Source organism: Scomber scombrus, chromosome 19 (assembly GCF_963691925.1).
Source record: "Scomber scombrus chromosome 19, fScoSco1.1, whole genome shotgun sequence".
Taxonomy (NCBI): Eukaryota; Metazoa; Chordata; class Actinopteri; order Scombriformes; family Scombridae; genus Scomber; species Scomber scombrus.
This window is the reverse complement of record NC_084988.1, coordinates 2,754,884-2,770,916: the sequence shown is the minus strand read 5'-3', so window position 1 is coordinate 2,770,916 and position 16,033 is coordinate 2,754,884. Positions and strand designations below refer to the sequence as shown.

Genomic DNA, 16,033 nt, shown 5'->3' with positions numbered 1-16,033 from the left:
ACACACACACACACACACACACACACACACACACACACACACACACACACACACACACACACACACACACACACACACAGTGTTTCCCATTAATTATATAGACTGTGGCAGCCCGCCATAGTCTAGTTTATGACACCACAGTTTCATAGTGAGCTGAGCATGTCTGTACACTCTCAGTTCTGCTCTCTCTTTGTTTCAGAGCTGAAATCTGGACATTAGTCTTTTTTTGATGGTTTGTTTGGAACATTTATGAACTGGTAACATTTCTTTCCCATGCTTTGTGGATGTGACCTTTGTGCTGTGTCATCAGCATTCATACTTATACCACCAGTAGTTAAATTACTAAAGCACTACATTGTTTAGAGAACAATTTTTTTTTTTTTTTATAGATAAAACCTCTTAATGTTGCTCTCAGAGTGAACCACAATGATGCATTTCACTTAAAAATGTGCCCCGGACCTCCATAGAGGGTCAGACTGAGGTCCAACCAACATAGTCTCTTAACATTCTGTGGGAAACTCTACACACACACACACACACACACATGCTCAGAGTAGAAGTCGTTCACACACTGTAACAACAAGATGTTCAGGACATTTTTAATTTATCAAAAACCAAACTTCCAGCGTCCAGATAGTTGAGTTGTTATGTCTTCTAGTCGCAAGGTTCCTGGTTCGAGTCTGACATCGGACCTTTATTGAAACCCCCACCCCGATTTTCAACACCTTCGACGCCCATGAGCTCAAGTTTACCTTTTGATTTTATAACTCAAGCTTGTTTTAACTCCAGCGAGGTTTTTCTTCCTTTGTGAAACTGTCACACTAAAGTCAAGTCACAGTTTATTTATACAGCACATTTAAAACAACCCAAGACCCAACACAAGATCAAATAAAAGAACAAGAATGAGTACAATGAATCATAAAAGCTAAAGATAATAACACAGTTAAAGTCAGGATGTGGAGCTCAACTAGGATTAAAAGCCGATGCGATGAGGTGAGTCTTAAGATTAGATTTAAACCTTCCCAGAGTCTGAGCAGCACTGATATTATGAGGTAGATCCTCAGGTTAGGAGCAGCCACCACAAACTCTCTGTCACCTCTGGTTTTGGGTTAAGGTTAGGGTTAGGGTTATCTCTGTGGACGATTGTAGAGCTGCACAATATATTGATATTATATCGATATTGTGATATGAGACTAAATATCGCCTTAGATTTTGGATATCGTAATATCGCGATATGTCATCAGAGTCGTCTTTCCTGGTTTTAAAGGCTGCATTACAGTAAAATATATAATTCTCTGAACTTACCAGACTGTTCTAGTTGATCTTTTATGTGCCTTTTACCCACTTTGTCATTATATCCACATTACTGATGATTATTTATCAAAAACATTCATCTCGACAATATTGTTGGAATATCGATATCGAGGTATTTGGTCTAAAATATCGTGATATTTGATGTTGATCGCCCAGCCCTAGACGTTGATGTCATGAAATCCTGTGACATAACCTGTCGTGCGTCTCTTGTTTTGTCCTCCAGGACGTCATCGCCGGCTTCCTCTACAGCGTCCTGATCCTGAGCTTCTTCCTGCCGGCGTTGGACCTGATCGACGGCTTCAACCAGACGTGCAGCTACGCTCCGCTCAGCATCATCTCGCTGCACGTGGGCCTCGGCCTCTTCTCCTTCACGCTGGACACCTGGAGCACCTCGCGGGGCGACACCGCTCAGATCCTGGGGACGGGCGCCGGCGTTGCCCTGGCCTCGCACGTCAACCACCGCCTGGGCCTGATGCCCGACCTCACACCGGAGCAGCTGCCCGTCACCATGCCGACGCTCAGCGCCGCCCTGGTCGGCGTGGCGATGCTGCGGTTCGTCCTGGGCGTGGTGGCGCTGGTGGCCACGCGGGCGCTGATGAAGGCCGTCACCATCCCGCTGGTGTGCCGGGTTTGCGGGGTGCCGAGCGACGACGTGAGGAAGGCGAGGCAGCACATGGAGGTGGAGCTGCCGTACCGCTACATCGTGTACGGGACGGTGGGCTTCAACGTGCTCTTCCTGGTGCCGCAGCTCTTCGACTACATGCATCTCTCCTGAACGGCGAGACGAGGCGACCCTCCCTCACCGAATTATCACCCAATGCTGTCATCAGATCGGTTTTGAGCTTTCTTTCCCTTCATCTTTCATCCAGAACCCCTTTTTTTCTTTTTTTCTCCTCGCCTTTAGGAGCTGGGGAAGATGACAAAGAAGGTGAATTAAAGTCTAAAACGCAGATCTGGATGTTGACTTATCTGGGTTTTTTCAGTTTTGAGGCGTTCAGGACGGAGAAAGCAGAGTCTCCACTGTTTTATCTCTCTGTTCTGATCTTTAGATTTTTATTTTTATTTTTTAAATCAAATTGAAACTGCTCCTCCTGATCCCAGAAGACGGCTCAACATCCACTCCTCCATCCTCTTACCAGCTTAATTGCAAAAAAAAGTGGCCTCTGAAAATGACTAAAAAAAAAAAAGCCACTGATCGCTACTGATAGATTACCTGTGTCTTAGTATTTACATTTATTATTAGTGATATTATTATTATTATTATTTTTATTATTCAGGCAGAGAACCACACGAGCAACTTCTGAGCTTTGAAATAACTAAATGCTGCCAGTTCAGAAGGATGTTTAAACTCTGTGTGGCTCTTTTGTCTGAAAGCTTTTTAGTATCCGATCTTCCTCTCTCCTCTCAAAGCAATAAGATCTTTTATAGAATTTAGTTTATTCCCATATATGGACTTCTGCCTTTGATCTCTTCCTGTGCAGCAGACAAACACCTGTGTTTAAAGTTACCTGTGTAGCTGAAATCAGACTTTTTATTTAGGTGTTTTATCGGCACATGTACAGTATTTTTCCTCAAGGGCTCTTCCCGCTCCGCCTCTGTCTTTATTCTGGGAGAGAAAGTCAACGATCGGGCACATAACGATCCAGGAGGAAGGAAGGAAGGAAGGATGCGTCACTTTGGTTTTGGGAAATGTACAGATAGTTTTTTTTTCTTCTCTACACTGTAAATCTGACTTCCTGTTTGCGTACATGTACACAGATGGAGATGCTTTCTCTCTCTGTCTCTCTCTGTTTCTCTCTCTTTCTCTTTCGATGGCATGAGTCGACTTCCTGTGCGGAGGGAAGGCGTTTCTCGTGTCAGCAGGGAGGAAGCGGAGGAAGATAACGGCGCTCTCAGGAGGGAAGACGCGTGGAGCGCTGACGGCCGAGATGATGGAGGAGACGAAGATGATGCAGACTCAGGCAAAAAAACAAAAAACAAACAAAACATCAAAATATATATTTATATATTTTTTAAAGCTTTCTTAAAGTTCAGTACAGTTCAGATGTTAGAGAGATTTTTTATTGTATAACAGTCAAATATTGTAGCTCATTTATGCATTTATTGAGGAAAAGACTGAATTTATTAATAAGTTTTATGTAACTTCAAAGTTTTAAACAGCAGCACGAAAAACAGGAGCTCAAGTAGCATTTCCAGTATTGAGTTTTTTGACATTTAAAACTCTTATAACTTGATTCATTCTCGATTATAAAAGGTTAAATTTACCACAAACTGCAAAAAAAAGACATGAAACCCAGTCAGAGTAAAGGAAATATTATGATTAATAGTTAAGTTTTCATTTTATTTTAACTTGAAAATATATATTATATATTTTTTTTTAAAAGCTTTCTTAAACAGACAGTACAGTTAGACATGTTTTTTATTGTATAACAGTCAAATATTGTAGCTCCAGCTGCTTAAATTCAAACAATATCAGCAGCGTCACAATAACCACAAGTTTGATTTTATTAATACGTTCAATGAAACTTAAATAAAAGTTTTCAACAGCAGCAACAAAAAAGAAGAAAAAGTTAATCTTGCTAACAGCTCAAATAGCATTTCCAATATTGAATTATTTGTTGACGTTTTAACCCTTAACATGCTGTTCAGGGTCAAATTTGACCCATTTTTTTTACATTTAAGACATTTAAAAACACCCTATACACATTTCTTTTAGCTGGACTTTTTCCTGATGTGAAACCCAGTATATAAAAATGGAAATAAAATGCATCACAGACACATTTTTGTATATGATGCAAATGTACAGAAATTTTAAAAAATCAACATTCAAACAAGTTTTATACTTTATATTCTATAAAATGTTCTCCTGGGCCATAAAATAGTGTCTCACTCTGACAGCTTCATTAAGGATTAATTAAACATTTATTAATGATGGGGGATTTTATTAATGTGAATTTGTGTGGAGACTAATTATGAGTCAGAATATGAACAGTATGTAAAGGGTTAAGCTCTTATAAAATGATTAATTCTTGAATAAAACTGCCAGAAACTGCAAGTAATAAATGCAGCAGCTAAAAAAAGACATGAAAGCCAGTGTGTAATTTAAATTAAACATTGATTCATTCATTCACCAATCTGCAGTTATTAGTGGATTTATAATGAACTAGTAACGAACTGTAACATTATATTTTGTGTTTAGAGTAATTTAATGTGTGTGAGAGTTATTCAGCGTCATGTTTAAAGATGAATAAGTCTATAGTATAGTATAAAAGTGTTTAAAACCACTGTTGAACCTCAGGAAACGTCTGCAGTCACAACTCGTTTCGGCCCGTCAGCGTCCACGTGTGTCGACCCTCCACAAGATCAGCTGAGTGACACTAACACAGACACTCGCTGATCAATATCTGTAAAGATCGGACCAATCATAATTTTATTAATAGAGATGATAGGTGTGGGGTTTTTTCTCCTTCTGTGCCTGCTTTATATATATTTCTGCAGAAGTGACCAAATGTTGTTGTTTTGTTTTGTTTTTTTCTTTAATGAAATTTATGTGAGTTTTGATTTTCATAATTGAAAAAATAATCGAACTTTTAATGTCTCGTTAAGATTCGAGGACCATCATAGAGTTATGAGAAAAGTCGCTCTTAACAAAAAATGGACGTCAGATGTTGCGTTAAGTTTTTTGCTCCAGCTGTGACGCACTCTGTCCGTCATTCTTAGGGTTTTTCATTTTAAACCTGAGCTGAAGTTCACTGTCAAAGCTCTGCTCTGTAACGCTGCAACACAGTCAGACACAAAAATGTAGAGCTCATATTTTATTAATGAAGTGAGCTCTCCATTTCAATTTAAAAAAGACTACTTATTTCTTATTGTCATGTTTGTGGCCGTTCTGCCGGCTGAAGCTTTATAAAATAAACTTCACTTTTTCCAGTGACCAAACTCAAACAAGCTGTTGATTCAGGGTGAAAAAATAAGCCAGAATTTTTCCTTTAAGAGAGACGAGCTTAAGAGAAATTAGAGCGTGAAAGCTTTTTCCACAGCGTCGGTCAGAAAACTTCTTCTAAAGATAAAAATCATACAAACAGGCTGATACTGAATTTCTGAGGCTGATACAAAAAAGATCAATATTGGAGTTTTTAAAAAATCCAATAGTGACATAAAGGCTGATATTAATGTTTGTACATTCATATAAAGCAAACATCCCTTAAAAATATGTTTCCTTAAAGAATTGTGACATTTTGCAGTGTTAAAATAAGCTCATCAGAGCCCTCTAGTGGACATTATATGTAACGGCATCATGATTTATTAACAAACATTTTTGGGCATTTCTGTTCGACACACACTGAAATGTGTCCGATGAGCTTAAAGTGAAGTTTACTGTATCGGCTCCGGCTGCAGCTAACATGATCAGCCAATCACTGTCTTAGTTAAAAATGACGATGATGTCATGTATGACCAAAAAAACTGCTGCTCCGGGACCAGAACACATTTGACATTTTTACTTTAAATAAAAAGTGAGACTTGAATTATTAATTGATTAATAATATAATTAAACTGATCATTTCAGCTCTAATAGAAACATTTTTATTGGTCTGACTGCTCTGGAAAAAGCTTGTGTTAAGATTTCTGGCACTAATAATTATCCAATAATTTTATTTCCATAATCAGATATTCAGCAAGTCTCGTCTCTCTTATGTAATATATAATAAAATATAAAGAACTGAATATAAAAACCTTCACAGTAAGGCAGAGTTCGGTTGGTCAGGTCTGATTTGGGATCACTGAGCGTCTCTGACTGTGAACCTTCATCTCAGTTTTTACTCAGATTTACGTGAGTCACGTTTTTCATTAGTTTTGGGAGTCGAGCGTTTCGCTGTCCAGCTGCTCCGAGAGCGACGATGAGTCACTCTCCTCAGAGGCAATAATGACTGAACATCTGGAGCTGATGTTTCATTCACGCACACACACACACACACACACACACACACACACACACACACACACACACACACACACACACACACACACACACAAACACACACACACACACACACACACACACACAGGGGGACAGACATCTGCTCCTCTGCTTTATATTTGCCGCAGCAGTCGTGGGTGAAGAAGTGCCTTGCTCGAGGGCACTTTGAGGGCAGATTTTCAGGCACTGATGCTGCTGCTGCCCCCTGCTGGCCACGTTTAATCTTTTAACTAAAATCCAACTAGAAAAAAAAAAAACCTTTTCTTTAGTCTTAAGCTGCTCTGCAGGTTCAGCAGGAAGCTGCGTGTTACAGGCTGACTTGTATGATGATGATGATGATGATGATGATGATGATGATGATGTTGTGTACGGTACTGTCCTAATATGAATGCACTGTTCCCAGAATGCACTGTTTTCCCCCCTCCGAGCCGGGCAGGAAGGTGAATGTCAGTTAAAGTCTAACAGAAACCAGAGTGGAGATTAATCAGAATATTTACAAGATTTTTAATATTTTATCTGCAGTCAGTTAATTTAATTTAGGTTTTTTTTTTCATTATTTCATCGACTGAAAAGTTTTTTTTAACATTTTGCACAAAAATTCAGTTTCTAAAATGCTAAAAGTGGCTAAAGAATTTAAAGTATTCTCACTAAAGCTGCAACGATTTATCGATTAATTTATTAGCTGATTTAACAGTTTTTCTCCAGAGGGAAGATTTGCTTCTTTTTTTTAATGTATACGACAGTAAACTTGAGTATTTTTAGGTTTTGAACTGTTGGTCGGATGAAACAAGATATTTGAAAACATTTCCTCAAGTTGTGATCATTATAAAGAGAATTATTCATTATTTTAAAACTGAACTAACAGAACTAATCAAGAAAATAATCAGCAGATGTATTATTAATGTAATTAATCATCAGGTGCAGCCATGATTCCTGCAACTGTTGATTAATCTGTTGATTATAATTTTAATTCTGAGATTAATCTTTTAGTTTTCAAGTGTAGAAAATAGTGAGAAAGGTCGATCTCAAGTTGTCAAATGTCTGTTTTGTCCGACTAAATTAAATTTTTTACAAATAACACAAGACACAAAAACTCTAATGCATTAAAGGAGTAAAAAGACTAAATAAGAAGTTTAAAAATAAAGACATCTCACCAAAAAAACAACACAATAACCTCATAAAAAACCTGAAAGAATGTCAGTTTTTAATGTTATAAAAGATAAAATAGCAGCAAATCTTCACATCTGTTAAGTTATTCTGTATTTTCTATCAGTCAGTTTATTAATAATTCAGTTTTTCGGTTATTTAAACAGTTAAAAACAAAAGACTTGAGACTCTCGTTTTATTGGCTGATCGATCAGCATCAGTGAGGAGTGAGTCAGGCTGTGATTGGTCAGTCAGAAGGAGGATGCCCGGCTCGTCTCACATCCTGTGGCCTTGCCTTGTGCACAAACATATTTCTGTATGTTAAACTTTTTTTTTTTTTGGTCTGAATGTGGTTTCCTGTCTGCACCAGTGAGACAGGAAGTTTATCTCTAAGTTTGCTTCTTCTTCTCTTAATGCTGTGTTTGATTTATGTTTGTATGAATTGTCCAAAAATGTCTCCAGATTTTAACAAATACTTCCACTTTCCATTTCCACAAAAATATCCTAAATCATTTCATGTTTTGTGATATGTGACATTGTTTTTAGTTTAGTTTTTTGTACTAAACTGGTGAAGTAAAGTGAGATCTGTGTGATGATCTGTGCAGTGAGGCTTTGAGCGGTTCAACATGTGCCGGCTGTGGTATTTAAATCCCGACAGGAGGACGTTTCCTCCGCAGATGGAGGAGAGATTTGGGAAATGAGATTGATAAATGAGATTAAACCAAACTTCCTGACAGTGATGATGATGATGATGATGATGGTTATGTTTCTATTGTGATGAGGACTGTTTTCCACTAAGACCACCACCACTAGTATTTAAGCTTCACCAGCGTCGGTTTGTATGCTTTTAAACTGAACTGAGCAAAAAATGTGTCACAGTTAAAGTTTAAAATGTGCAAAAAGTAAATACAGTTTTATTACAATAGTCATAATTTAATTTGGCAACAAACCAAAAGAAGTGACATCATTTTAAGAGACATTACCTGATAGTTATAGAGTTCCCATATCCCCAAATTTGTTATAATTCAAACATTTTCTACAGCGTCCTTTTGCAATTTTTGCTGAGATTTTGTTGTGATCATAAACTGAAGTTGTAGAATCCCCCCAAAAATTGTGTTATAATCCTAATTTACTAAGATTATTGGTCACCATCCCATTACGATTTATCATTTGATATAATTCCAAAAATTTTGATACACCTAAATTTACTGTTTACAATCCTAAATGATGTTATTGGGTCGAATCCCTATTAAAACCGGATCATCCCAAATATGCTAAACCACTTAAAGAGCCTAAATACCGTTCAGTAGAAAAATATGTTATAATTCAAAATGTTATGTTAAAATCCTAAATTGAAGGTACTCTGGTAGAACGCATGAAATTTGTAAAAATGGAAGAAGAAAAAAATTACATTCCCAAATTTTGTTATTTGCTTGAATCCCAAAATGTGTGATAAACTTTAAATGTCATGTAGTAATTTGGTGGAATACATCAAAATTGTTTGCAAATATAGTAATTTAGTATAATCCAAAACTAACCCTAACCTTAACCCAAAACTACGTTGTTATAAACCCAAAATTTTCTAAACCACTTTGAGCGTTTATAAAACACCACATTTGGTAAAACGCTCCTAAAATGTGTCGTTACAATGCTGCCTAAGTGTTTGTAGCACCACTTACATGCAGACGTCCTCTCTCAGTCTCATGGACACAATCAGGGAGTTTATTAGCAGATAATTATCGTAAATTATTAGTCGATACTTTAATGATGTTTCGTTGGCGCCTGAGGAACCGATTTTGTACTAAATGGAAACAAAAACATGGGCGTGTTTGAGTCTTTTGAGGCATTTTCTTTCTGCTTGAAATACCGAATCTCAGAGAAATTACTTTTAAAAAAACAAATTATTTCTTACGACGACCAAATATCGAGTGTTTGAACTGTGTAGCTGTGGCTCTGTTAGCTGAACTCTGCTCCACGCTTCCCTTTAGTGCCTTTATTGTGAAAACTGTGGTCCCGACATTTCTTTTTTTATTTTCATTTCCTGTCATGTTGCCTTTTGCACTTTGTTTCTGCATAAATGTTTCTCGTTGAGCAGATTTTTTTAGTTTCTCACACTGTTGCTCGTTAATTACGACGCCTCTTAAATTAGCGACAGTCATTGAGTCGTGTTTTTACGTGAATGTGAATTCAGACGTGTTTGATTTTAACTTTGTGTCATATTTGCATTCACTGACTTCTGTCTGCATGAGAAGAAGAAAAAAAATGTGTAAATGAGTTTTGTGTCTTTGTCCCAAAAAAAAACAGAAAAGAAAAGAAAAAAATCCATCATTATTAATTCATTTGTTTTTGTTAAACTGAAATATTTCTCTCCAAAATACCACTAAATAAGTCAGATTTTTTAAATTTTGGAGTTAAATTCTCCATCTTTCCCTGTTTTTTTTTAATCTTTAATAAAACAGTTTGAGTCGTTCGGTCGTGTCCTGATCCGACAGGCGTGAACATCAGAGGACCATTTATGCAGTTTCATAGTATTTTTTTATATCTGCAGATTTTATTGTTGGATTTTGATCTATGATTCAAAATGAGGTTGTATTTTGTCTGATTGTTTGTGTGAAATTAACTGAAATAAAAATGATGACAAAATGAAATAATGGATTGCTTGTTTTTTGTGTAGAGCTTGGTGGAAAAGACTCGGCAGAAATGGGATATAATGTATTTATAAGTATGTTTTAATATGTTTATAATAACCTGAAAATAAGAATAACTGTATTTTTGTTAGCTCAGAATTAGCCCTTATATAGCCCAGAACGGACAAACCAACCACTGGTGTAGTTTCCCCGACACACACTAGGATGGGAGGGGTGAGATTCATTAGGTTGCAATCTGCAACTTCACCACTAGATGGCTCTAAATCACAGACACTTATCTTATTCAATAAAGGTTTACAGGGACTCACTTTGTTCTAATGGGAAATAGTCAGAGTAGCTTTCATACAAGGGATGTAACTCAAAGTGCTTCACAGAGAAAAATAAAAACACAATGCACTAAAACAACAGCAAATACATGATAATATTAGAGAATAATAAATAAAATATACAATAATTCAAAGCCAGATTAAATAAATATGTCTTCAGGTGTCACATAGCTCACATCTCTTACAGCTACTAAAGAACTGTTGTTTATTCTATATTTGGAAATTTAACAAATAGTTTAGTTTATTTATTCAAACATGTTAAAATAACAAAATAAATAGGCTGTGAATTATAACATAATAGAAATGACAGCAAAAAATGTTGTAAGACAGACAACAAAATAATAACCGTTCAATGTTCGAAAGGGTGCAGGACAAAGTAAATAAGAATATATTTATATAAAAATACAGAAATGCAACAAACTTTATGGCTTGTATCTTTAGTCAGGAGAGGTTATATAAAAAATATATATATTATGAAGGAGGGATGGTCCAAAAAAGTCAGTTAAGCACTCTATTAATGTACAACGTTTGGCAACAATTATACTTTGCAGCACCTATAAATAAGTATAACGTCTAAATATTTTCATTTTTTTGTGCATTTTGGGCCACTTTAGGAAAAGTAAAAGACATTGGGGTTGTTTTTACAAGCTGTTAAATGTCAAAACAAGTCAAATTTGATCCAAACAGTATGTAAGAGTTAAGCACTAAAAGTAAATATAATACCATGAATAGTTTTTATTATAAGTTTCTGCTGTTTAAATTAAAGTAAACAGCAGAAACCAAACTGAAACCTATATTTATAAAAATCAATGTATATTCAAGCTTTAATACTGAGCTCATATGTCAAAAAAGTAATTTTATGGTATTTTTTTAATATTAAAACCCCGGTTTTCCATTACTTTAAAATATTTTGATGACTCCTCTGGGACGTATAAATGTATAAATGAGTCCAGCGATGAGAGAACCAACAGACCTCTTCATCAACTTTCACCAAACTGCAGCTGCATCGCCCACAAAAACTGTAACTTTTCCTTTTTTCCCCCCCTGAAGTGTTCGTGTTATTTTGTCTACCCCTGCTGAGCTCCTCCAGCTGTTTATTCTCAGAGACGTTAACCTCCTCTACTGTGTGACGGAGCACATGTTTGGAGCAGTGTTTGAATAACCGTGGAAGCTTTAATGACCTTTTTTTTCTCAAGGCTGCAGCTTCATCCACACATGCTGATGTGGTGATGATGTGGTGACAGTGCGGTGTGTCAGTTTTCCACTTCGCTCTGCCAAAATCTGCCCGTGTGCAGCGGAGGAGACGAACTGCAGCTGCTGGGCCTGAACATTAAAGACGTTTTATTTAGTGGCATCTTGAGTGAAAGCATGCAGGACTGTGTGGGGAACTTCTGTCAGTGTTTTATTGGGAATAAACTGAAGGCAGCTGAACTAAAGACACCACTGAGGCTCGAATGGGTCACATCTGTTTGTTCATTTATCTTTAAAGGACACATATCAGGCTTTTTGTGATTTTATGTTATTTATATACTGTTGTGACGTCAGACTATGGTAAACAGGTCAAATCTGCCTGCAAGTCAAAACTCAGGGCTTCAAGCTTCTTTAAATGCTTCATTTGGGACATTGACTGTATATAACGCTGCACTCCATTTACCTTGGAAGTCGTATTTGCGAATAAAGTAATACCTGCGTTTGATTTATTTCCAGTTTAGAAGTCAGCCAGGTTAGCCATTGATAGAAATACCAGTTGATAAAAACACATTTCGCTGTATATTGCGCATACAAACCATACAGTCTATGATACAAACACACGTAGCAACGCATCCACAGATAGAAGTTGGACACTGATGTGTGTGAGACTGATTTAATGAGACACAAATACAGAAAAAACTGCTAATAAACAGGATGTTACTACAACTTTCACACTGTTGATGCACGAGGCGTAACCATCCTGGGTTTTGAGGTGAGGTTGGTCCGACTTTCCGAGTCAGATATCCGACTTCAGGGGACTGGGAACTCAGAAATTCTGACTTCCGAGTACAACAGGAATGCACCATAAATATGGACATCATGACAACTCCCTTAAAAGTGAAGCCAAAATATCTTAATTGGCCCCCTGGTGGCTGGCTGCAGTATAGATCATAAGTCCCACCTCCTCTATGTTAGCAGTTGGGACATGAGTCAAACTAAAAAAAAAATTAAAGAAATTGTAGGTAGTTCATATCATGCTCATATTTGTTCAAGTGCTCATTTTTTAATTTATTTTTATTTAGCGATATAAAGATTGGTTGTGATGTCATGATTGACAGCTGTGTCAGCCTCTCTCAAACCTCTGTCATGCAGACATATAAAGATAATTAAAACATAATTAAAACAAAAGTAAAGAAAAATAAATAAACTGACTCTACTTTTCAGATTTTCACTCCAAATGACATCACACAAGCAAGATGGCAGCTCCATGAAATATTTTGGCTTTACTTTTGCATAGAGGCAGGAAGCGGAGACACATCGTCCATCATCAATTGTTTGTTACCGGTTTTTTTAATGTAACCTTCGCACATCCATAAAAGTCTTTCTGCTCCACAGTTAAAGAGACAGGAGCTAAACAGCCGGTTTCAGACAGAGGCTGAACTGAGCGTCTGCTTGAAGAGCCAGTAGAAGATAAATAAGGAGTTTTTAACTGTGAATCATCTAAAGATATTCCAGTAGAGACACAGAATATAAATATAGAGCTGATTATATGCAGAATATGTCCTCAGTGCGTGCCTCTAATCCTGCCAAAACACTTCAGAGTGTGAATGTCTTTTTTTTGTCAACATAACTACAAACACACGATGATCTCACCTTATTTCCTGCAGGTGTTTCCAGGATCAGACATCATTGTTCTTTGTCTGCACAGAAGTCCACCGAAAGTCTGACATCTTTCTGCATTAATGAACATTATGATCCATCTGTTATATCTGTATCTCATATCAATTAACCAATAAAACAAAACAAAAGACTCCACTAGGATTCAGTCTTTTGTGTTTATTTGCAGCCTGGAGGTTTTTCTCATTTCCTTTGTTTCTGCTTCTGCTGCCACCTGCTGGACGACTGAAGACTCACACATACATGTACTAAACAGCTCAGAGCAGTTTAACATGAGTAAAGATTAGTGTTTTATGTGTTTAGTTTGTTTATTTTATTGTTTTTCTTTCACTTATTTACAAAAAACGTATTAATTTGACTTATTTTTATTATATTTTGTGTATTTTATTCAGTGTTTTTGTCTCAGTCTTTTATTTTAAATAAAGGCTTGACTTATTAAGCTACTTAGACAAAAATTTTGTTGTATTTTTCTTATTTAAATGGAGGGATTTTAGTGTCTCATAATGATGTAAATTACATAATTGTTTATTTTATTGTATTTTTTGCTGCTTTGTGCTTCCACTTCACTCCTTTTCACAGGCAAATACTTTTCATTTTTATATATATGAAGTATTTTTTTTTAAATATCAAAATCCTCTACAATGAAAGGTTAGTCCAGTGTGAAAATACTAGAAATTATTAAAGTGAAATGAAGCAGATGCGATAAAATGAACTCAAACATCTGCATTTCTCAACAACCAGCGGAACCATTTATAGAGGAGAATGGTTCCCATCGGGCGGTAAATACTGTGACACAGTGTTCCTCCATGCTTGATTGTAGCACAGTGACGTTAGTGAGTTAACGTGAACTACATTACTGATTGAATTGATCTTAATTAAGCAGCTAATTGATGATTTTTAACAGTGAATCAGCTCGTAAAGCGTCACAAAGTGTTTCTGGATAAAAACGAGACTGTTGCTGTTTGCGGGGAAGTTTCTACACATTAGGTAGGTTAGAAAAAACAAAAAGAAAAATAACACTTTTAATATTAACATTAGTTTGACACTGATGAGGATTTTAGCACCATTTCTACTCATTAACAATCAAACACCAGACTCCATTTAAAATCATCATATTTTACATTTCATAGCTTCATGTCACATTTATATCAGCTGACATGATAATTATCTGCTTATTTAAGTTCAATATGCAGTTTTGAGTTATTCGGCATATAACTCATCCACTAAACTACACACAAACAATCACATTTACACTATATTATATATCATATAGATTATTATAGTCTGTATATAATCTCAGGAACTTCTGCATATTGCACAGTTGTATAGTGCAGATTTATTTACACTAAGATCCAGTTTACTGTATATAGTATTTTATTTATTGTTGATTCTATTTTTAGTACATTTTCACCCTCATGCTGCTACTTTTTCCCATTGTACTGCTGCTTATCTTATCTTAATATTTCAGTTAAAGAAGAGTAGGAGAAGCCAATTAATGATAAACATGAACGTTTTACTACATATATTTTTACAAAGTTGTTGCTAGTTATTGGGTAAAGTGCATAAATTATGTCCTAACATGTATACAAACATAATCAATAAGCAAGGAAACGTTAAATGATCAGATTTTTTAATTGAGTCTTGGTACAGAAGAGGAGGTGTTGCTCTGATGTTGTGTGTGTATATATATAATATTATATTTGTTATGTAAGTCCTTCCAAATGTTTGATTTTGCAGTTTCCTTTCTTATAAAATGCAGTACAGTCTAATTTGCACTTTTATTTGCTGTTTTTTAAAGTAGAATTGCAACAATTGGGGAAAAATAATGTGATTTAAAAAAAAAAAGCTGCTACCATTGAAGAGTCATATGGATCAACTCCTTTAATAAAAAACATACTGCATATAACAACTACATAGATAGATAAATAGATAATAAAGAAAATACTGCACTTGAGTTGCATTTAAGACTTTAAGTTCAGTATCAGCATCAAATAAAATCAGTCAATAATGCTGTTAAAATAAACGCATTAACATAAAAATATAGTTTTAAGTGCCCATTTTTATGTTTGAGGTAGATTATGTCTCTTGGTTTTTTCTGACTAACTAAATTAAAACCTCATTTGGGAATTATTTTGCCAGTTTTTCAGTCAATGACATCATTTTAGTTTCCCTGAGAGACTAAAAGCTGAAATTCAACTCTTAAATAAGTGTGTGTCTCTTGTTTTGTGCAGATTGGTTTTGACCTCGTCACGCTGTGAGCCTCCATGGAGGGTTTGGAGGAGAAGCTCGGGGGTCTGTCCATCGCTCGGCGGTGTCGTCCGGAGGAGCCCACCTACCTGCTGGACGTCGCCCTGCAGCCGTCCGGCCTGCTGGCGGTGTCCTGCTCCAACTACACCGTCCACCTGCACAACAAGGACACTCTGAGCCTGCTGGGTGAGTATCGGGGTCACGGTGGGCCTCTTTGTGGGGTCACGTTCGCCCACGCCTCCTCTGACCTGCTGTACTCGGGGTCTGCTGATGGGACGGTCCTGGCGTGGGACGTCCGCCGCCCCGGCACGGCGGCGGCTCAGACGTTTAAAAGCGATCCGTCTCACAGCTACTGCAGCTTCGATTTGAACTGCGCCGACACGCTGCTGTGCGCCGGCACCGAGCAGATCAACGACGAGGACAGCTTCCTGGTGTTCTGGGATGCCAGGAAGCCGGGCAGCGTACTCCTCGGGGTTTACTCGGAGTCCCACAGCGATGACATCACA

At 36.8% G+C, this 16,033-nt stretch overlaps 2 protein-coding genes across 3 annotated transcripts in view; both read left to right on the top strand.

The window, feature by feature from the left end:
* The window catches only part of LOC134001050 (sphingosine-1-phosphate phosphatase 1-like), a 28,434-nt gene extending 26,214 nt beyond the window's left edge, over positions 1 to 2,220 (top strand). Inside the window, exon 3 of the mRNA XM_062440584.1 lies at positions 1,538 to 2,220. Within this exon, the coding sequence (XP_062296568.1) occupies positions 1,538 to 2,089 (552 nt within the window). The 3' untranslated portion in view covers positions 2,090 to 2,220. The remainder of the gene's footprint in view (positions 1 to 1,537) is intronic.
* Positions 2,221 to 14,113: 11,893 nt separating this feature from the next.
* Positions 14,114 to 16,033, top strand: part of wdr89 (WD repeat domain 89) — a 4,100-nt gene continuing 2,180 nt past the window's right edge. For both annotated transcript variants that reach the window (XM_062440655.1, XM_062440656.1), the window contains exons 1-2: positions 14,114 to 14,267; positions 15,512 to 16,033. The exon at positions 15,512 to 16,033 is cut by the window's right edge. In XM_062440655.1, coding sequence (XP_062296639.1) covers positions 15,545 to 16,033 — 489 coding nt within the window. In that variant the 5' untranslated portion in view covers positions 14,114 to 14,267; positions 15,512 to 15,544. The remainder of the gene's footprint in view (positions 14,268 to 15,511) is intronic.